Genomic DNA, 23055 nt, shown 5'->3' on the forward strand with positions numbered 1-23055 from the left:
TGATTCCGCCCGGGCTCGAACCGGGGACCTTGAGTGTGTTAGACTCACGTGATAACCACTACACTACGGAATCCGAAGTGGCCATTGAGTGAGTAATAAAATTAATATATAATTAATTACAGATGACTGATATATTCTAATAACGCATACAATACATCATGTGTCTAATGGTATTTCTATCGATTTATATGTTTTACTGATTTTAATATACTCTATTCTATAATCACTCGGAATAATGCGGCACTATACTTCTTTTTCTTCCACATAGTCCCACTCGCAGACATTGAAGTCACTATTGTCATTCAACATAAAAATACATCACGGTTGAGCGCGGCGTGAAGCACGATGTCTCGTCTGACATAACCTCTTGTCGAGGCCCTGGCGGCTGCCACGTGCACCCTATGTGCTTCCCGAGCGATCGAAGCGAGGGATGGGCCTGGCGATCGAGCACAGCGCTCGCCAGGCCTAATTTGCTTATCGAATTACGATATCCCTCGCTTCGCTCGGGAAGCAGCCGCCAATGCCTCGACAAGAGTCTACGTCTAACATGGACCGACTGAGACTCGACGTCTGCGCTGAACCATGTCCCCTCAACTTGCTCAAAAGTCAGAGCGACAGGTGCATGCGTGCAGAAAAATAGGTCGTCAGTGTAGGATCAGGAAAGAAGTCGACAATTTTGACATTAAAAAATTTAGAAAGAAAGTTAAAAAAATATATAACACTCATAACAGTACGATATGTAGGCCTATACAGGGGCTGCGGAACGGTTTTCAAAGTGGGGGGGGGGGGGGTGAGCCAAAAGTGGGGGGCTGACCATGCCAAAAATCACAATCATAATGGTAATTTTCACGTTTTTGTACACGGTTTTGGAAAAAAGTGGGGGAGGCTGAAGCCCCCAGCCCCCCCCCCGCTTCCGCGCCCCCTGCTATAGGCAGAGAATCGAACGTAGGCCTACATGTATTTATACGGGGTATTTTTGTTTAGTACTCGATATCATCATATAAGTCTGATTTGAATTTTTATATTTCACACGCCAAATTTTATGACGAAAGAAATATGGAAAAAAATAAGTACACCATCATCCCCTAGGCAAGCTATAGTATTGGTCTTTTTATGCAACTGTATAACATGCAAGCAATCAGCGTCCACACCGCAGGCCAAGGATGCCACCATACTCGAAGATCTAAAAATTACACAAAATTAACATATGCAGTGTAGCGCTCCTAGTTGCAGTATCCCTATTTTTTAGGAGAAACTAACCGTCTCAATTTTCTTTTTTTCTTCTCCTTGTAATTGTACGAAGCCCCAAACCGGACATTTTTGACAACGATAAAAATAAAATTATACGTATACGTACGTAGTATTATTACGTACGTACGTAGTATTTATTACGTACGTACGTAGTATTCATTACGTACGTACGTAGTATTATTACGTACGTACGTAGTATTTATTACGTACGTACGTATACAAGCACCGCAACGAACCTGTCGGGGAACCTGTATAGTCGGATTATAAGAGTTTGGATTTATAATATATGGATGTCAAATTTTTTCATTCATTTATTTTGATTTCCACACCTTTATGACTCCGGGTTGTGACTACATATTCACATTACAGCACATTTTAATGATCGCGTGATTTGCTGGACAATATGTGGGGGGGGGGGGCTCCCATAATGTTTTACACTGTACGTAACGTGTGATCGAGCATTATAGTTAGTTTGTGGCGTGGCAAGAATATCAAAATTAACAAATTGTACGGTTAAAGAAACACTGTCATTATTAAAGAAATTAATACTTAAAAAATCCAAGGGCCAGCATATAGGCGGATCCAGAAGGTAAAGGGGCTGCCCCCCCCCCCCCCGTTAGCGGCGCAAAAAAAGGGGGAAAGAAAGAAGAAAAAAAGGAAGGGAAATGAAAGAAAATGATTTAAAAAAAAAGGCAAATAAGAATAGGGAGACGAGTGAATGAAATAAGGTATTTTGTGTGATTTACAAATGATTTTTTTTCAAGTGCTCTGTAATTTTTTTTTTATGGTCTGATCAATCTCAAAATATCTCAGCTCGAGCTTCGCCCTCGCGCATTATTTATGAGGGAAACTAAACATTCTTTTCATTAAAATATGAATAGAGTGGGCCTATCCTGTTTTGAGATGTATATCTCAAACTTTTTCCGCTCGCGCTTTGCGCTCGCATCAATAAATAATCGTTTAGTTACATACCTATCTGCCTATCATGTGCACAAAAAGTGCTTAGAATGTCCAGTTTTTAAGTCCTGATTTTTTTGCAGCTCGCGCTTCGGGCACTTTAATCTTTAAAAGGGCACCGACAAAAGCTTAAGATTTAGATAGCAGTATAACCAAACAATTTATTGATGCGAGCGGAAAAAGTTTGAGATTGAGATCTAAAAACGGAATACTCTTTTTGTAATTATGAAAAGGATGGTTATCTTCTTCCATGAATAATGCGAACGCGAAGGTATACAGATATGTATAACTAAACAATAAAACTAAATATAACTAAACTATGAAAATAAATACTACGTACGTACGTAAAAAATACTACGTACGTACGTAATATTTATCACGTACGTACGTAGTATTTATTACGTAGGTACGTAATAAGCACCGTCGTCGAACCTGTATTATGGATGTCAATCTTTCGATTTCCACGCCTTTTATTAGATCTGCTGGACACTAGTTAAGGGGGAGTTACCCCTCCCATAATAGTGTTGGCATTATAATATTTATACATAATGTGATCGAGCTTAGTCTGTTTGTGGAGTAGCAAGAATAACAACATTAGCATAATGTACATTCAAAGAAGCATTGTCATTATCAACCACATCCTATTTTTTTTAAGTGCAGGGGTCAGCATAGGCCGATCCAGGAGAAAGGGCAGCGCCCCCCTTCCCCTTATTGGCGGCGCCAAAAAAAATTCGGGGGAAAGAAAGAAAAAAAAAGAAAGGTATTAAAGGAGAGGGTAAAAAGAAGGAAAAATAAGAATATGAAAACGGGTCACGAGTGAATAAAATGACGGGGGGGGGGGGTCGAAGACTTTGAAAAAAAAAATTCATGTCAATTAATAAAAGTTGATATGAAGCTTTAAAATATTCAATTTTTAGTCAATACACAAAACATATTCCATTTCAGACATAGAGCTTTCATTATTTTGTCTGATGCGCACTCGCATTATTTGAAACGTGAAGTAGGTCCTTCTTCGTGTATTCCATAAAGTTCTCAAGATGTCCCTTCAGTTTGTTCAGGTCTGATTGTATAAAATTATCAGCTAGCACTGCGCGCTCGCATTTAGGTTGGTGAGAATACTTCTGTATGAATTCCCAAAATTTTGCGTTCTCATTCGGCCTATTATTAAATGAAAAATTTCCTTTTTATGAATTCATAATCCTTATTGTCCCTTTTTTTCAGATCGGAATATCAACAATATTTTCAGCTCGCGCTTAGGTAGAGGAACTAAAAATAGTTATCCTTTTCATATGATGACAAAATGTGCTTAGAATGTCCCGTTCCTATATAGGTAAATATATATATATATATATATATATATACATATATTTTACAAAAACTGACATCATCAGCCCACCTAATGAATATTCATAAAGACATGCCTAGAACTGTTTCAACACTTTTAATGCAATTCTTTCAAAATCAATAACTTCGTTATTTGTCATCCGATTTTAATCAAATTTCAGCATTTTGCTATGTGAATTTTACTCGATTTCTTAAGAAAGAAATATCTCCAGCCTAGACCATCCCTTTAGGTCTTTTGTTAACCGTGCGATAACTTTTGTGGGAAACCGGTGAAAACACGTACGTCTATTTAATGAAATTATGGAAATACAAGCATCGTTTCGAGGCAACAGAACTTTTTTAATTCTTGACCGTTTTCTGTGATTAAGGTATCAAATGAAAGAGCAGATATTGAAGTTTTTAGGCATGTGATTTTCTTTTTGAAATTCAGATACCCCCGCCAAATGAGTTTTGGTATCCTTTCTTCAAATTGTTTTTGCTCACTCATGCGCGAATGAGGAATAACCTATGTAATTTCAGATGAAAGATGAGATTCTAAGCTTTACAATGGTAGGTCATTTGTCTATTGTCGTTGTGATTAAGTTATGATAAATCATCGCTAAATCTCGGTTTCGTTTTTTGTGGGACGCATGCACTGTATAGTCCGACTATACAGATTCCCCAACAGGTTAGACGCGGTGCTTATATTACGTATACGTACGTATAATAAATACTACATACGTACGTAATAATACTACGTACGTACGTACGTGATAAATACTACGTACGTACGTAATAATACTACGTACGTACGTAATAATTTTTTTTTTTTGTCAAAAATGTCCGGTTTGGGGCTTCGTATTATTGATTATGCCCTCTTTTTTTTTTAAAAGGTCAGTCATTTTTTCAATTCGGAAAATTGCAAAAGAAAATGTATTTTTCTAAAAAGATCAGCGATTTCACTGCGACTCTTAAGTTAGTATACGTAAACCTACATGGAATATACATGTAAGTTGATTTTGCAGGGTGGGTGGAAAAATTCAAATATTTCTAATGCATTTATATAGTGACTGTATATGGAGGGGTAATCTGAAATGAAAATTCATCAAAGGATCGAGAAAGGCAAATTTTTCATTAATGGCCCTTCTAAGAGAACGGAACAGGTTGAAATTTGATATTTTTCTGATTAAAAATCGTATGGGAAACTGTGCCCTCCTTTACCCCCATATCCAGGACTTTGCACACCAGGGGCTGACTTGATTTTGGTGCCCCTGTGTACTTTTCGGAAAAAGGATTCCTCCTCCATGAACATGAATCATCAACAGGATGGGTATCTATTATGATTATGTTTAGACTCTTTTATGATAAATGATTGTGTATACGGATTATATATATTGAAAATTTATATCTTGTGAGGAAGGAAGAAAATACATATTTATTTGAAATAAATTGAAAACTGGACATTCTAAGCACTTTAACAGGATGGTGATCTAAGTAAACATTATTGATGCGAGTGCAAAGAGCGACCTGAAAATTGTTGATATTCTGACCTAAAATTTGGAAATTATAAGCACTTTAGGTAATCACTGAACAGGATGGGTATCTTAACTAAACATAATAATGCGCGCGCGAAGCGTGAGCTGAAATTGTTTGATATTCCGACCTAATTAAAACTGGACAGTCACATTTTGTAACCATGGGAGGATGGGTATCTATCTGCAAGTGAAAAGCGTGGGCTGCAATTTTTTGATAATCTGACCTAAAATTTTGACGATCTAAGCAATTTTAGTAATCATGAACAGGATGTGTATATCTAACTAAACATTTTATGCGAGCGCAAAGCGCGAGCTGAAATTTTATGATATTCCGACCCAAATCTGGACATTCTAAACACTTTTTGTGACCATGGGAGGATGGGTTGGCCAAAACAGACTTTGCACGAAATAGCAGACTATATCTCGCCATACTTGATTTTATTTCATTGGCAGAACGTATTCGCACTTTATCAAATCTAAATTTATTTAAATCTGAAATTGAAAAAGTCCTGAAATCTTGATTATCCTTTTTTTTTTACCAAACTTTTCGTTACAATTGTGTTTTTTTTTTTCTGTATGATTCTGTTTTTCTGTTTTGATTTTGTTTCTGTTCTGTTTCATCCTCCCTCTTTGGTTTTGTATGTAGGTTTTAGTTTTACTTATTTTACTTTGTTATGATTTGTTATTTTTTGTATTGTTAGTATATTGCACGGCCTCTCTGAAAACCAGCCATTGGCTGATCAAGGGCTTTTTACCGTGTTTAAATAAAATCAATCAATCTCCTTTTCTTCTTTCTCTTTTCTGAATGTCCTTTTTTGCGCCGCTATGGGGGGGGGGCGGCCCCTTCGGCCCCCACTTGGATCCGCCTACATGCTTTATTAGTCGTTATTGATAACCCCTTGGAAATGATGCAATCCCGAAGACATATAGAGACCCAATCTCTTCATGAACTTAAATCAAAATGATAATCATATTGGGCATATCCAGGATTTCGAACCGGGGGGGGGGGAGGCGCGGACCAAGTTTTGTCTTGCTGTCTTGCTATAATACGAAAAGCAATGTTTAGAAAATGATCCGTGTTGATCATTTTGAAATACAAAATAATCGAAAGCTTTTGAAGTCAAATTGCTTATCTCGATTTTGTTGGCTTACAAACAGCTAATTTAAGTAATGAAAGACTACTTATTTGAAGAATATAATTTGCTCTATGATTATCAGTCTTAATCTGTCGAAATTGAATACTGTCATAAAGTATGATAAATATGGATTATGTAAGTGTATTATATGCAATAATAGATTTAATTGCATATAATTGTGAATGAAAATAAATACAAAAAGATGGTATATGTCTCATTTTCCAATCCACAATGTAATATCCTCTTTACATCTCGAGCATTGTTTTCTCCCTTTAGCATTTGTGATTTCATAAACTCGCTGTTTAAGGTCAATTTGGCGCCCCCCCCCCAAGTCGAACATCAATTCGGCGCCCCTATAGGTCAACATTAAATTGGTGCCCCCGCTCTTTTATTACTTTCCTCTTTCTCTCTCTCTCTTCCCCTTTTCTATCCCTTCCCCCTCCACCCTTTTTCCTTCTCTTTCTCTCTTTTGCCTTCTTTTTTCTTTTCCTTGCTCTCCTAATTTGGCCCTTTTTTTCCTTCTCTCTTTTCCCCCCTCTTTCTCTTGTCATTTCCCTCATCTTTTCTCTCCCTTCCTCTCTTTCTTTCCCCATGTTGGCATCCTCCTTTTCGCCTACCTAGGGGAGGGGGGAGGCTCCGAGCCCCCCCCCCCCAGAAAACGGACATGTTTATGTATATTCTGTGTTCCTGTTTTGATTTCGCACATGTATCATTTATGGTTGCAAATATAATCATAATTTTAACTTAAATATTAAAAAAAAAAATAGATTTAGATTTAGATTTTATTTCCGTTCAACAATTTTTTCAAAATATAATCAAAGTAACAATACATATTCAATATAATCGATAATACAGACAAATCAATGAAATTTCGTAACAAATGTTGAATATAAATTAAACAAAACTACAATTTGTTGCAGTAATATTATCAATGAAAAGAAACAAGAAATGAACGGAGGGACTTGCCAAGAAAAGCAAAAGCTTGTAGAGAAGGCAAGCCCCTAAACTTAGTTTCAATACTAATTATAAACAAACTATATATATATATAACTCTATACAAAAATCGAGACGGACACAGAAGACAAACTTAAAACAAGTAATCCACAAATATCAAAATAAAACGAATAAGCGACAACAAAAATAAGAGAAAGTAATTCAAATAATAATAATTACAGTGGTAACACACAAAAAAGTACTTACAAAATCATAATAGGGAGGGAAAAGTGGCAAAGGAAAGAAAGAGGGAGATAAGGGAGGTGCAAATAAAAAGTGCAAATGAAAAGAGGAACATGGCAGGTGCGGTTCACAGGTCGTAATGTATTGTATCATGTTTTAGTGTTGTTGTTTTTTTTATAAGTAAAGTTTGACAAATTTATTGGCAGTTAAAGGTTAAGTTATTATGTAGTTTTAGTTTAGGTTATGCGTTAGCTTGACTTGTTGGTGTGGAGTATTGACAAATGAGCATCTTTTTAAGTTTGCGTTTAAAAATATTAAGGTTTGTAGATTCTTTAAAGTCGTTGGGCAGGGAATACCAATACACAGGTCCAAAAAAGATAAAAGAGTTTTTCGCTAATATAGTACGGGTAGGGGGTAGGTGATAATAATTACGTTGTCTCGTTGGGTAATCGTGTATAGAGGAGTTTTTACAGAACATATTTGAAAAAATTGTTGGGAGATCATCTTTGTTTAGTTTATACATAAATTGGGCGAGTTGGAAAAGATATAAATCACTCACTTTAAGAATATTATTTGGAAGAATAGTATATCTGTGTGTGATCTGAATTGGGTTTGAAAAATTATTCTAAGAGCCTTCTTCTGCAGCAACAGTATTCTTTGTAATTGTGTTTGGATCGCACAATTAATCATAAGTTTACGAGATCCTTCATAGCCAGGACCCTGTGAACGATTTTTTAATAGGGGTGCTGGTCTGGAACAAAAAAAAAAGTTTTCACTGGAAAAAATTAAGATTATTTTGGTCAGAAAAACTTTGACATGCAAAAAAAAAATGTTCAATACAAAATTAATTTGATTTTGGTTAAATCTCTACTTTTTACCCAAAGACGTTATACCATACCTGCCTGATTTCCAGGGAGTGCTATGGTGAATAACATAATTATGCAACACCCCCAAGGCAAATTTTGGGTATGGAGTTCATGCTAGGATCCCGCTTCCTATACAGGGCCATATCCATAGCCGATTTTCTTATTTTTTTTTTTCAACATGTTCAATGGCTTTATTTATTCTTTTGATTCTGGTTTTGTTCACTTTGTGACCTTACAAAAAAAATTGCACTTTATTTATTTACAAATAAAAGACCCAAAACAAGTGTTTTCGCCCGGGATCGAACCGGGGACCTTGCGCGTGTGAGGCGCACGTGATAACCACTACACTACGAAAACTGACTGACAAATGGTGAAGAATTTACAAATTTCAACTGTAGACAATGTGATTCATTGCTTTTTCCTGCTCTGTGCGTTTTGATGTTTGTTATTGCGCATTACCCACAATGCATTAATTGGGCTGAGAAAAAAAAATACGACTGGGGATCATAGCATGGCGTCTTTTCCAGACCAAGCTTCACTTATCTCGAAGAGGTGAATTTTTATATCAATCATCTTGTACTTGTAGCGGTCAGCTCAGTTTAGTTTGAGTCAGCCATATCCTTAGCTATTATTCCTGATTATATTTTCAATTTCTGAGTTTCTATAACCGATGCATATGAACAATTGTTTCTGCTTTTCGAGGCCGTATTTTGACCAAGGCAAGCGAGAAAGTGGGAAGCCATTTTTTGAGAGAGACGAAATTGGGAATGGGAGACATTGTAAATGCACGTAGCCGTTGACGTTGTGATATGCGTACCGGTACGGAGCTGAGTTGAGATGTGGGTGTGTTTTGAACCATTTTTAAACATAAAAATTTGAGGTTCGCAAATTTTGTATTATAGTCTGTGATTTACAGGCTTTTGTAGAGATACAATGATGCCATTTTCCATTGGATTTCTTTACCGAAATTGCAATTGAGTTGGTTTTCAGAGAGTTGGAATGAATCTTGACTTGTCAATTTTCTTTTTCAAATATGGATGTTGTTTTTCTGTTTTTAGACTGTATTTCTTTGTAAATATAGTAATTCTCTCTCCCATTGTATTCCTTGGTATACATTTAGCATGTTTTTATGTAATTGGGTCTATCAACGATTTTATACTTCAAACAGTTTTTCATTCTTTCGCAAGAAATGCTTTTGTGAAGTTGATGTGACAATTTTCTTAATGTATGGGACTGTAATAAAAAGACACAAAAAAGAGCTTTCTGTTGGACTATTATTATGAAATAATTTATTTGACATATTTTTAATTTAAGACATAAGTTTAGACATCAGCTTTTCTATTCTTATATGATTTTACTCTTCTGTTTTGCTCTTTGACGATAGATTGTCAATAATTTTCTTTGTGCTTACCTTGTTTCTTTTTTGCAGTGGATTATTGGCATAAAATGTCATAATTTTCATTGGATACATGTGAAATTCAGCCCCAAAACAACTCTGATTACGTTTCACACATCATGGATAGCAATTCCTCAGCAGAAGAGGATAACTCAAGGTGAAAAAGAGGCATCTATTTTTCTTTCCTTTTTGTTTTGTTCCAGAAAAGACAAGGTGCAATTTGGGAAGATGATTTTCACCTTTTTGTATAAACATCTACATCATACATGTATTGGTGTGGACATCATCTTAATTTTCACATGTATCTTGTGATGAATACGATCATGAAATCTTTTTAGTCTTAGATGTACATTTAGCTCCTTTGTTTTGGGGGTATTTTTAAATGTATTTTGTACTGTAACACTTCACTCTGATTTGCACTTGATTTGCTCTTGTGTATGTAACTTACAGATAACATACGTATATAGCCCATCTGATAGTAAAGCACTGGTTGGAATATATAGGCCTACATGTATATTCTAACCAGTGTTTCACTATCAGATGGGCTATAATAAATTGTCTTAATATCTATGGCTTCTTAAGAGATTTATTTTGAAAAAGGGCTGATATGGCTTAATATTTTATGTCTTGTGTCTTTAAAAACAACTGTTAATGCTTGATAACTTTATTGAATGCTAGGGGGAGGCGTAAAATGATATACAGGTATATATGCACATAAATTATATATGATTTTACCCAGTATTGATCACTTTCTTATGATACTTGTTTATAATTTTTCATTTTTTCTTTGTGCTTTGGATTTTTCAGGCACGTTTACCACTTAATTCCATAGAATGCACTTGTACTGTATAGATTTCTCTTCTGAATGCCAAAGGCCTACAGTATTTAATTAAAATGTTATAGTGCATGCCCCCATATCCATCATTATTGGGGAGGAATTTATTGGAAAGGTTTCAGTTTATTTCTATGATTAAAAAATATATATATTTGTTATCAAATTTTCTGGGTTTTGACTTGTGTAGGTCTATCTAATTCTAGGTTAATGAAACTGTCATAGAGTGCAAGTAGTTCTATTTATTTGTGTGTGTGTGTGTATGCTCAGGGAAACTGGTTGGCATACAGTACATGTACATGTACATATCTGGATATGGTGAGGATTTTTTTCTCTCTTAATCTTCCCTTTGATTTTTATTTTTCGTCCAGTGTATCTTTTGTTATTTTTTTTATTTTCTGTTATAATTGTAAAGGAATTAGGCCCAATGGCAATGGGAATCATGCATTTACATGTATATAGAGGATACCAAGATTTCTATGGATTTATAAGATCAATTTAATCAATGTGCATGCTGAATTACATAATGCTGGACTTTCTCTTTTATTTTGATTTTTTTTAATTCTACAGTTTTGGATTATTGCTTGTACTTGCAAATTGCAATTTGAACAAACTTTCAATCTTTCATTCTTGTTGTCAGATATTTATTTGAAAGTCGTGTAGCTTAAATAATGACTTAACCCACAAATGTAGACCACTATGCAGTGCTAATTTGTTGCACTGCACATCTATCTTGAGATAAACAAATGTTGGTTTTTTTTCTACTTCTAGTGCTGATGAAAATGCTTCTCCGCAGCATGATAGTAGCGATGAAGTGAACCACTCTGGTTCTGCCTCTGAATCTGAAGAGCATTCAGAGGCAGAGGCTGTCAGCCATTCGGAGGCACATTCTGCCTCTGGTTCAGACAATAATATGGAGGAGGAGGAGGAAGAGGAAGAAGAGGAGGAGGAGGAAGAAGGAGATGTTGATGAGGATGATGATGATCAAGAGGAGCAAGAAGAAGAGGAAGAAGGAGATGGGGAGGAGGAAGATGAAGATGATGAGGAGAATCAAGATGAAGACGAGGAGGAGGAAGAAGAGGATGAAGATGGTGAAGCAGAAGATGAGGAAGGTAGCAATGAGGAAGGATCAGATGATTCAGAATCTGAACATAGGAAATCTGGACGTCGACTTAGTAGAAAAGATAGCATGGAAGAATTGAAAATGGTAAGTATTTATATTTTATCATACTATTGTATGTTTGTTGATATTGACTGCCAACATACTGAAAGAGAATTGTTTTCTGACATGCTTCTTGAGTTTGACATTTGATTTTTTCAAAGTAGTTTGGTAAAAGGGAGCAAGTTAAGTCACAGTGCTATTTCTGGCCAATGTTTTTCAATTAATACTTTTCCTGCATTTTGTTTGATACATATATGGAATGTGGCGTTGGCATTTTGTTTGTTACATATGGAATGTGGCATTGGCATTGCATTGACATTTTGATTGTCGTTGAAGTAACCAATTTTTACATTTTGCTTTTTTATCCCCAGAAAATGTGAAATTCATTTATTTTATGCCTCCACCATTTGTAGATTGTTACCACAGATATGTCTTTTAGAGTGGTCTATCTGTCCGGTTTTCATTCTTGCTATAACCAAAAAAAAAAACATTTGAAAGATTAACTTTAAACAATCAAACTTGATTAAAGTTTGTAGAAGTGATAATGATCTGATATCTTTTCATTTTTATATTTTCGTTTCATGAAAAAGGTCACATACATGTACATTTAATTTGATATATTTGTTTTATATATCTTGTTATAATCTCCCTAGATGAATAACTTTTTGAGGGATCATCTGTAATCTTGGATTATATTTATGTGTGCATGTTGGAAGTGAGGATGATCTGATCTGATCATTTATTTAGATAGAATTAGGGGTCACAAGTTCAAAGGTCACTTAAACATGTCCTGTTCGCGTAATAACCATAGGTCGATTGCACGAAAGTGTCTTTGCAAGGACCGTCTTTCGTGTCGCCCATTTTTTATGATGCACCATGTGACACGCATTTTAAATAAATTATCATCAAACATATTTTATTTGTCCATTATAATAAACACAATCTTTGTTTATAAAATGATGTTACATCTCATGAAATCGTATAAAAATTGATTTAAAAGCAAGCGAATGTTATTTTTTGATCAAAAATTTCAGAAATACCCCGCTTATAGCGCATCATAAAAAATGAGCAACACAAAAGAGGGTCCTTGGAAAGACCTTCGTGCAATCGGCCCCATATTACCATTTCCTTTTGAGGGTTCAAATTTTAACTTGGCTCATGAATGCATGCAGGAATAATGGTCTTGATTAGATTTTTGGGTCATGTCTATAGAGGTCATTATATTATAATTAAATTTTAGAAGTTACAATGTGTAATTTATTCTTGATCTGCATTACATGTAGATTGGAGCCCATGTAGTTCTTTACTTGTTAGCTTTTCCCAAAATCTAAATTATGGCAGAATATGCTTCATTGTTTGTTGGTGTTATTAATAATTTTTGTAAGTACTCTGCATATTGTTGATACATGTACATGTACATAATTTTCGAGAAGTGGAATGAGCACATGGTTTTTTAGACCAGTGCCATGGTCATTATTAGATACAATTCATAAATCAATTAATGTTTGTCTTGCCTGCATAGCAGAACAAGACTATAGGCGCCACTTTTTAGACGGTGATGGCAGTGTAGTCAAAATTTAAGTGTTATCCGACGTTAAGTTTCTGAAACGTCATAACTTCAGAAGTACATGTATATAGACGTACTTCATGAAACTTGGCAATAAGAGTAATCAAGTTTCACAAATCATCTTGTGAGTTTCAGGTCACATGACTACTTCAGGTCAATGAACATTGGTCATGTTTTGGGTATCAAAATTGAAATGCTAACCAATGTTAAGTTTTTGAAATGTCATAACTTTGAAAGTATATGGATCTGGTTCATGAAACTTGGACATAAAGAGTATTTAAGGATATTCCGCGAAAATCCCTTTTTATTGTCACCATATTGTGCAGAACTTTACTTTAGCTCCTAAATATTCCAAATATGCAAAAACATAAAGGTTTTTATACGCCCGTCTCGACGGGACGTATTATGATATCACGCTCAGTGTCTGTCTGTCTGTCCGTCCGTCTGTCTGTCCGTCCTTTAACTTTTCCTTATAAACGCGATAACTTCAGTTTAACTTAAACTAGGCTCATATAATTTGGTGTGTATGATACCAGCGTATTATTCCAAGAAGCCTATTGATTTTGAGGTCAAAAGGTCAAACTCAAAGGTCAAGGTCACAGTGACATATTTTCATCTAACTCTTGTGCAGTCCTTGAAAACGTGATAACTTCAGTTTAACTTAATCTAGGCTCATTTTGAGGTCAAAAGGTCAAAGTCACAGTGACATATTTTCATCTTACCCTTCTGCAGTCCTTGTAAACGCGATCACTTCAGTTTAACTTTACCTAGGCTCATATAATTTGGTGTGTATGATACCAGCGTATATTCCAAGAAGCCTATTGATTTTGAGGTCCAAAGGTCAAGGTCACAGTGACATATTTTCATCTTACTCTTGTGCAGTCCTTGTAAATGCGATAACTTCAGTTTAACTTAATCTAGGCTCATATTTTGAGGTCAAAAGTTCAAAGGTCAAAGTCACAGTGACATATTTTCATCTTACCTTTCTGCAGTCCTTGTAAATGCGATAACTTCAGTTTAACTTTACCTAGGCTCATATAATTTGGTGTGTATGATACCAGCGTATATTCCAAGAAGCCTATTGATTTTGAGGTCCAAAGGTCAAGGTCACAGTGACATATTTTCATCTTACCCTTCTGCAGTCCTTGTAAACGCGATCACTTCAGTTTAACTTTACCTAGGCTCATATAATTTGGTGTGTATGATACCATGGACCTATTACGAATGGACATTCAACGAGAGCATTTTATGACCACCACCTGTTTCCAGCTGTCAAAATTGCTGTCTAACCCTTAACTTTCTCTTTACGCGGTTTTTACAACGACCGCCCGGGGTGATTGTTTACACAAGCTCCTTTCGCCCGATGATCGTCACCGATCGATCACTGGCCCTCTTTCGACCAAAGACGGTCATGTTGTAGCCCCGATTGCCAATAGGGAAAGTCCTTACATTACCTAGAATGCAATGCGCAATTCATATCCGGTTTTTCAGTACATTATTTTAGGCTCTCTATAATGTGCGATTGTCGTCTGTCCATCAAAAAAAATCCCGTTAAATTTCATCAATCCTGTGGAATTTTATGCCCAAATGAAAATCAACTTCTGACCGAAGGTAAGCGCTACTATCGACATCGATACTGTCCGAAAAAGCTGAGATTTTAACGTTTTTCCGCAGATTTTTTCGTCGAATTTCAACTGCTTTTTTGCCGTAGATATACGGATCTGCAAGGTGATGTCAATGCATTTCATCTCCGGTTGTTAGCGATGTACGTAAAAAATACGTTTATGCACGCCTGTTTTCTTGTTTCTGCTATCATTTTCATAGCGCTAACGTTCGCTGCTGTGCGTTGCTTATGATAAAGTGAACGAACAACATCGCAATGGGTAGGAGCAGCGTACAATTGATTTCCGCTGTCAATCAGTGAGAGCATGTTTTACGACCGGCTTGATGGGTGTCAGCTGCCAGCGCTCTGTTTATAAAAGGATTAGCGGCGACGGTCTCTGTGTCAAAGGAGGGGATTCGTTGAATGTCCATTCGTAATAGGTCCATGATGATACCAGCGTATATTCCAAGAAGCCTATTGATTTTGAGGTCCAAAGGTCAAGGTCACAGTGACATATTTTCATCTTACTCTTGTGCAGTCCTTGTAAATGCGATAACTTCAGTTTAACTTAATCTAGGCTCATATTTTGAGGTCAAAAGTTCAAAGGTCAAAGTCACAGTGACATATTTTCATCTTACCTTTCTGCAGTCCTTGTAAACGCGATCACTTCAGTTTAACTTTACCTACATGTAGGCTCATATAATTTGGTGTGTATGTAAATAGCATGTATCCCAGGAAGTCTATTGATTTTAAGGTCCAAAGGTCAAGGTCACAGTGACATATTTTCATCTTACCCTTCTGCAGTCCTTGTAAACGTAATAACTTTAGTTTAACTTAACCTAGGCTCATATAATTTGGTGTGTATGACACGAGCATGAATCCCAGGAAGCCTATGGATTTTAAGGTCAAAAGGTCAAAGGTCAAGGTCACACTGACATGTTTTTATCTTACCCTGCTGCAGTCCTTGTAAACGTAATAACTTTAGTTTAACTTAACCTAGGCTCATATAATTTGGTGTGTATGACACGAGCAGGAAGCCTATGGATTTTAAGGTCAAAAGGTCAAAGGTCAAGGTCACACTGACATGTTTTTATCTTACCCTGCTGCAGTCCTTGTAAACGCAATAACTTTAGTTTAACTTAACCTACTGTAGGCTCATATAATTTGGTGTGTATGACACTAGCATGAATCCCAGGAAGCCTATGGATTTTAAGGTCAAGGTCACAGTGACATATTTTCATCTTACCCTTCTGCAGTCCTTGTAAACACGATAACTTTTCATGGGAATTGTGTTTTTTGTGAAGAATTATTCATGTTACTGGTAGTTGTATTTCAAAGTCAGCACTGCTGGTATATTGAATTGCAAAATAATGCAGGCAAGAGTGCCAGATGCATTCCACTTGATTTTACAAGAAATCCTGCACCAGTTTCAGGTCACATGACCAAAGTCAAAAGTCATTTTATGTCAATGAACTTTAGCCATATTGGGGTATTTTTTGAATTGCCATCATAACTTTGAAAGTTTAAATGGATTTAGTTCATGAAATGTGGACATGCGGTAATCAAGTATCACTGGTCAACTTGCACAAGTTTTAGGTCACATGATCAAGGTCAAATGTCATTTAGGGTCTATGAATACATGTAGTGTTTTATTATCATGTATTATGAATTACATTTTTTGTGAATGATTCTATATACGTTTTCAAAGTCAACACTGCTGCTATATTGAATCGCGTAATGCAGGCGAGACTGCAAGAGGTGCTCCACTTGTTTTTACAAGAAATTTGTTTCAACATTAGGACTGATTTCTAAATAGTTCATTCTTGCATCCCAAAGATACAATCATCATAAAGCATAGACAATATCCTTATGATATCAAAATCATAGTATTTTATGATGTATCAAAGTAAGGAACCAAATAAAACTATAAGAATATCCATGAGAAGGAGCTAACTTTACATTTCAAACTTTCTTGTAATTTCACTACGATGAATCAACAGTATGATTTTAGTCATGAAGATTTAAACATGCATACATTGTATTTACCTATGTTTCAGATGTGGGAGGAGTATCCAGATATCTATGGTGTTCGACGATCGGCAAGGTCACGGAAAGAAGTGGACAGATTTCAAGTTATCAAGGTGTGTATGCTCAAAATTTCTTGGACATGGAATACGTCTTTATACATATTTTATACCATTTGGCTCTGCGATATTGATAAATTACATGTCATGGTAATATTTTTTTTGTAGCAGTGAATATTTCTTGAGGTTCGAACTAGTGCTATTATCGATAACCTCTTTATCGCTAGTCCTGTCCATAATCGCTTGTTTTTGCCACTTAGCGATTATTGATAACCTTTCTCTCGTTGTCGATAATACCTGCTATTATGTAGGGACAGTGATTTTCCACGGACGGGATTCGCGGAAACGGCCTTTTGAAACAGAAAGTGTCTTTTCAAACGGAAAATCAGGGAAAATGTGTTTTTCAGAACAGCAACAAAAATCACTCCACAATCTCAACAGAATACGAATACTTACTGGCCACAAAACATGATCTCACTTCGCTACAATCATGACAATCCAAACATCGTGACTGCCCTCGACTCCCTCACTCGATGGTATCGAAAACATTCAAAAGCGCAAGCTCAATTTAGCGACCAAAACAAGTACCAAATAACGTAGGAGCAACACAGCCGTGTGTTGCTGCCCTCTACATTCGAAGATGTACATGTAACAGCACAAATTGCAAAATGGCGGATAGGCGAAAGTCGTCGACTGCTCAGAATGATGTCTAAAAATTTCCCAAATCATCAATAAAATTTCATCTAACCCTGAAATAATGCTAATAACATGAAAGGTGAGGATGTATTCATGCTATGTTTTTTACAATATGTTATGTACTCCTTTAGATTCGATGAACACAGATTTTAAAGCTTTGTTGGTACAGTGGCAGATACAAATTTTAACCAGCGAGAGTATTGTGACATCGCTAATCAGTACAATGCTTATTGATTTTCTATGTAATAAATGGAATTGTCTGTTCTTTTGTTGATGGTTGTCGATATCGTTTAGATATTTTTAGCGATATATTGACAGATAATTTTCTTACCAATAACAGCACTAGTTCGAACCAATGTAGTATAACACAGTGAAAAACCTGTGTTCAAGGCATGACATGCCAGATTGAAAACGTTTCAATTCTGAACATGTGGACCAATCCCATGCGCACGTCTTTAACTTCTTTTTTTTTGCTTTGGCCTGCCAGTTCATTGTACTAGCCCACAATCCCTCTAGTCTTCTCTACAGGTTGCAACATAGTCATACTTCCTTCACTGGCATCACTGTATAAGCTTTAAGATATCTTGTTAAGATTTCTATCCACAATACATGTCTATCCCAATATAGAATTCCTTATGGGTTTTTTCTTTTAATTCCAGCAAGCATCAGATGAAGAAGAAGACAAACCATTTAAGCGACGAAGAAGTGCAAGCACCTCTAGCCGAGGAAGAGGAAGACCCAGTAAGAGGTCAGTAATAGAGTATGGCAAATGTTACCGAGTAAGGAGGACAATTTTGTCATAAATGATGATGACAGGTTAAACAGTGACTGAGTGAAGTCAATGTTAAATCGACACCTTGCTTGATTTTCTGGTAATAAAATAGATTGGGACGGGGGGATGTCATGATGTGCATTTCATTTTTTTATCAATAGACATGAAGTTGATAATATATTGTAATAGATTCATGGTTTAAGTTCTTTCTGCCTTTCAGAAATTTATTCCTAGGTATGTATATAGCCCCAAGTTCCCAAAAAGTAATTTTGAATAATATTGGAGAGATGGTCTTTATTCAAGGAACTATAATTATGTATATAATTATAATATAAGGAACTATAATTGTGTATATTTTATTGGCATGGCTTCAGGTTAAGTGATACTTCCGATAATGATTCTGAGGAGGAAAGTGAAGAATCTGACTTCCAACCTGCAAACAAGAAGACTGGCACAATGAGAAAGAAAAGGCCGATAAAGAAAAAGGGTGAGTGAAAATAAGTTATCATGTTAACAGGAATATTGTAGCTTGGATTTCATGTAACACAATCATAGCACCAAAGGATCAGGATGTGCCTATAGCTGTTTTGTGAAATTAAGCAAAACTTTAAAAAGTCATAACTTTCTTATTTTACATCCGATTTTGATGAAATTTTCAGTGTTATGCTTGTTGGATTTTTCTCTTTTTATTCAAATCAACTTTTTGTTGGGGTGACTTGCCCTTTAAGATGGTTTACATAATGTCTAAGTGAATTTCCATTGTGTACATTATACAATACCATTATGAATTTTGCTTTTGAAAAATACCATTTCTATTAACAAAATAAATGAATAGAACAATTTCTGACCATGCCCAATATCCCTCAGTGGTTAAAAAAATTGTGCCTGCTATAAATTTGGCTTGTACATTCTATAATCTATAGATTATACGATTTATTGAAGCTTGATTGAAATCCACAGAGGGGTAACAAATATTAGTTGGTATTAGTCTGTGTGTGTTTCACATGTTTATCAATAATTATTTGTTATGATTCTGTGTCTAAGCATAATATACATCTTTGCTATTTTCACAGGAAGACAAAATTCAACATCAAAGAAACCTGTCAAACACAAGCATAAAAGCCTGTCAAGCGATGATGATTCGGACAGTGAGGATATCAAGAGGGCAGCATCAAGGCGCAAAGCAGCTGCTGGTGTGAGGTAAAAAAAATCTAACGTCACCTTTTTAATGGAATTGAAATATCGTTCATGTTTATTTACTTTCAAGTAGGAAAGAATCAGCTTTTACAATTTCTACCCAAATACTTACTTGCTGAACAAATATTTCAGAAGAACAAACAATAAAAGCTAATGGTGAAAAAGACATTTCAAGCCATTCTGAGCCTCAACAATGTGTCCCTGTGAAAGATCAAAATTGTCCCTCTTTTTGATGTTGATGCAATGCAATAATGTCTTGCATAATATTTCTCTGTGGAGAATGCAGTAATTTTTTTTTTTTTTTTTTTTTTTTTGGGGGGGCACAATAAATATGATGAATGGCAATACCACTTTAATACTTCATCAGTCACTTTCGTCCTCTTACCATGGCAGGGCTAATTGTTCATTCATTTTTGTTTCTCTGATATAAACAGCTATAAAGAGGACAGTGACCAAGCCACAGATTCAGATGAGATCATTGAAGCAGGGCCTGGTCAAGAACCAGTCGATGACAACAGTGAGATGATTGAAAGAGTGCTGTGTCAACGTATTGGCAGAGTAGGAAGTGAGTATTCAAAATTTCATCTCGCTTTCTCTCTAATTGTTCATCCTTCATGCATTTAATACCATATGGGTTGGATCTCGAATCAGCCAGAATGAGGGTGAAATATAGAGGCCGTTCTCATTACGCTTTCTAAAACTAGTTTACTGGAAACCGATTCAGGAAACCACTTTGGAAGATCGCTTTGCAAGCGTTCCCACTTCCCACACGAAAGGGGTTTTCAAAATCACTTCACGTAAAGCGCTCTTGTTGCTATGGAAACGCTCTCAGTGGGGTGACACGTTTCGCGCGAAATTCGAAACCGCAGCATAGGCATTCTACACCTGTCGTGTGGAGTAGCGCGCTCAAAATGTGCGAAGATCGCTTCCCGAAGAACGGTTGTGTCCTCACGCTAAAACCAGTTTAACGAGGCAAAGCGATCTTGAAAACTACATCGCGAGGTGGTTTTCCAAACTGGTTTGGAAGATCGCTTCCAAGACCGATTCGACCGTTCTCACTACGCGTTAAACTAGTTTCCACTAAACTAGTTTTAGGAACGTAGTGAGAACAGCCTCATATTTTGTGTTTATATAATAGATAATCCAAATGCTGGCTGATTCGATAGGTTCCTACATATCTGCGCACTCTTCCTTGAAAGGTGGCGGATAGAAAGAACCTGCTTATATAAAAGCTCTGTTGATACAGAAGCAAATTTGAAAGTTCCTCTCGGAGCTGCGGGTATCTGCCAAAATCCACTTGAGTATGGATTGTGTGTATAAACTCGATAATATCCTGATGTGCCATTCATCTAGAAACTGGAGGCATAACCACAGTGTATGCTGTGGAAACCGATGGTGATCCTAATGCCGACATTGACGTTGACAATGAGGAGACAGAGAAGCATTACCTGATCAAATGGAAGTCATGGGCCCACATTCACAATACCTGGGAGTCTGAAGCTGGGCTGAGGCAACAGAAGGTCAGAGGGATGAAGAAGTTGGAGAACTTTATTCAAAGAGAAGAAGAGATTGAGCAGTGGTAAGTGTCGCAGAACTCTCCTAAAAGAATTAAAATAAGTAGTCGGAAAATTCGCTTAACTTTCACATTTTCAGGTCTTCAGCATGAACGAAACTGAGATATGTCAGAAAATAACTATTAAGGTAACGATGTGTGAAAAATCAGTTCTTGTAAACATGGGGTACGGATATGTCTGGAAATTATCCAACTCCTTGCGATTTTTTAACCCAAGAAATTTGTTTTCACGCCAAGCCAGCCCACTGAAAATGATTAGATCATCACCCAACTTCAGTCCCATATACTCACTTTTTTGTTGCCCGCCATGCCAGAGGGTGCAAAATCCCTGTTCATGTATCAGACAAATTGACGAGAATTTGGTTTTGCAGCGCAGGTAAAAGCAAGTTGACTAGTGAATTGTAGCTTTTTGTAAGCTTCATTTCATTACTGATCATCGAATGTCGATAAAGTAAAAGACAGATGGAATAGAGAAAAAGGGAAATTTCTATGCTTACCTTGTACTGTCATTCAACTCAGAAAGTATGATTCAAATGCATGTAAACACTTGGACCCTGACGTACCGTAACAGAGAGGCTAGTGATTGATTGCAGGGATTGAATGCCATAGCTCATTGCAACGGTTATTGTGTATGATTAGCAGTACAATCAATTATAATGTTTTGTGTTACTGTGTTATAGGGCCCGCCTCGTGATGACTTGGGTTTGCTGGTATCATAAACTGCTTGTTATTTTATGTCAGAACCCCATTTTCATACAGTGATTTCTCAAGAAATAAGTCTTCGGCACAGCGAAAACTTGGCATACAAATCCGTACATATCACATGAATATGCACAGGGAATCTCATGAATATGCAATGCGGTTATAGATATGTCTGGAAAAAGTTTGAGGGTACTATTTGGAGACAACGAAAATGAAAGTAAGCGAGAAATTAACATTGTTCGATTGTTTGATTAACAAATTTCAGGATAGAATGATATCATTTTGGATAAGTCCTGAAAATATGAGGAAATTTTGTTTACATACGGCGAAAATATAAGCAAGTGGATTTTTCATGAAAACATGAACTCTTTCTCCACGTGCGTGGATGACGGTTAGAAATTCAAAATAAATCAGGCGTTTTCCCTGAGTTAATTGCACCTGTCAGCTAGGCCTGTGTATGTCCACTTGATTTCTAATAGAAGTTAATAGGTTTTATACTTGCAATGATAGAGACATTGTTTATAATGCATTTGTTATTATAGGAAACGTATTGCAACTCCAGAAGACATAGAATACTTTGAATGTCAATATGAAATGACCATGCAACTCTTTGAACAATGCCAGAAAGTCGAGAGAGTCATAGGTGAGTACTTATTCTTATTAAATTGTTGAATTCTTGGGGAAAGTAATATTCTGGGGAAAGTAATATTCTGTGGAGACAAATGTAGTTTTATTATTTAATCATTATGGTGAATATCTTTTTCTGTAGATGGATCTGTGGATGATTATTTCTTTCAAAGAAGTTGATGAAGAAAAAAAACAATTGCTAAATAAACTCTTTTATTGGCAATAACAGTATAAAATGAAAATGATGTGCATGATGGGGTAATTATTGTTATTGATTTGAATTATAAAGATATTTATGGAAAAAGAATATATAAGAAAGAAATGACAATAATGGATCTGATTTATTATTATAATAATTTTTATCTCACCTGCATAGCAGAGCGAGACTATAGGTGCCGTTTTTCCGACGGTGTCGTCAACATAAAATCTTAACCTAAGGTTAAGTTTTTTAAATGACATCATAACTTAGAAAGTATATGGATCTAGTTCATGAAACTTAGACATAAGGGTAATCAAGTATTACTGAACATCCTGTCTGAGTTTCAGGTCACATAACCAAGGTCAAAGGTCATTTAGGGTCAATGAACTTTGGGCATGTTG

At 36.0% G+C, this 23055-nt stretch overlaps 1 protein-coding gene and 2 non-coding genes across 13 annotated transcripts in view; 1 reads left to right on the top strand and 2 right to left on the bottom strand.

The window, feature by feature from the left end:
- Nucleotides 1-73, bottom strand: TRNAV-AAC (transfer RNA valine (anticodon AAC)). The gene has a single exon. It is a non-coding gene; the product is annotated as a tRNA-Val (tRNA).
- An 8455-nt stretch (nt 74-8528) lies between these two features.
- On the bottom strand, nt 8529-8601 carry TRNAV-CAC (transfer RNA valine (anticodon CAC)). Its single transcript has one exon. It is a non-coding gene; the product is annotated as a tRNA-Val (tRNA).
- A 93-nt stretch (nt 8602-8694) lies between these two features.
- LOC129262143 (chromodomain-helicase-DNA-binding protein 1-like) overlaps nt 8695-23055 on the top strand; it is a 57036-nt gene continuing 42675 nt past the window's right edge. For 4 of the 11 annotated variants that reach the window (XM_064100197.1, XM_064100208.1, XM_064100206.1 and 1 more), the window contains exons 1-10: nt 8709-8796; nt 9674-9797; nt 11244-11679; nt 16862-16945; nt 18244-18332; nt 18731-18843; nt 19430-19556; nt 19988-20118; nt 20907-21132; nt 22371-22471. In XM_064100197.1, the coding sequence (XP_063956267.1) occupies nt 9760-9797; nt 11244-11679; nt 16862-16945; nt 18244-18332; nt 18731-18843; nt 19430-19556; nt 19988-20118; nt 20907-21132; nt 22371-22471 (1345 nt within the window). In that variant the 5' untranslated portion in view covers nt 8709-8796; nt 9674-9759. Of the gene's footprint in view, nt 9125-9673; nt 9798-11243; nt 11680-16861; nt 16946-18243; nt 18333-18730; nt 18844-19429; nt 19557-19987; nt 20119-20906; nt 21133-22370; nt 22472-23055 lie in introns of all 11 variants that reach the window. The other 7 variants (XM_064100198.1, XM_064100203.1, XM_064100200.1 and 4 more) reach the window with 5 other exon arrangements.

Source organism: Lytechinus pictus, chromosome 5, assembly GCF_037042905.1.
Source record: "Lytechinus pictus isolate F3 Inbred chromosome 5, Lp3.0, whole genome shotgun sequence".
In the NCBI taxonomy this organism is placed as follows: domain Eukaryota; kingdom Metazoa; phylum Echinodermata; class Echinoidea; order Temnopleuroida; family Toxopneustidae; genus Lytechinus; species Lytechinus pictus.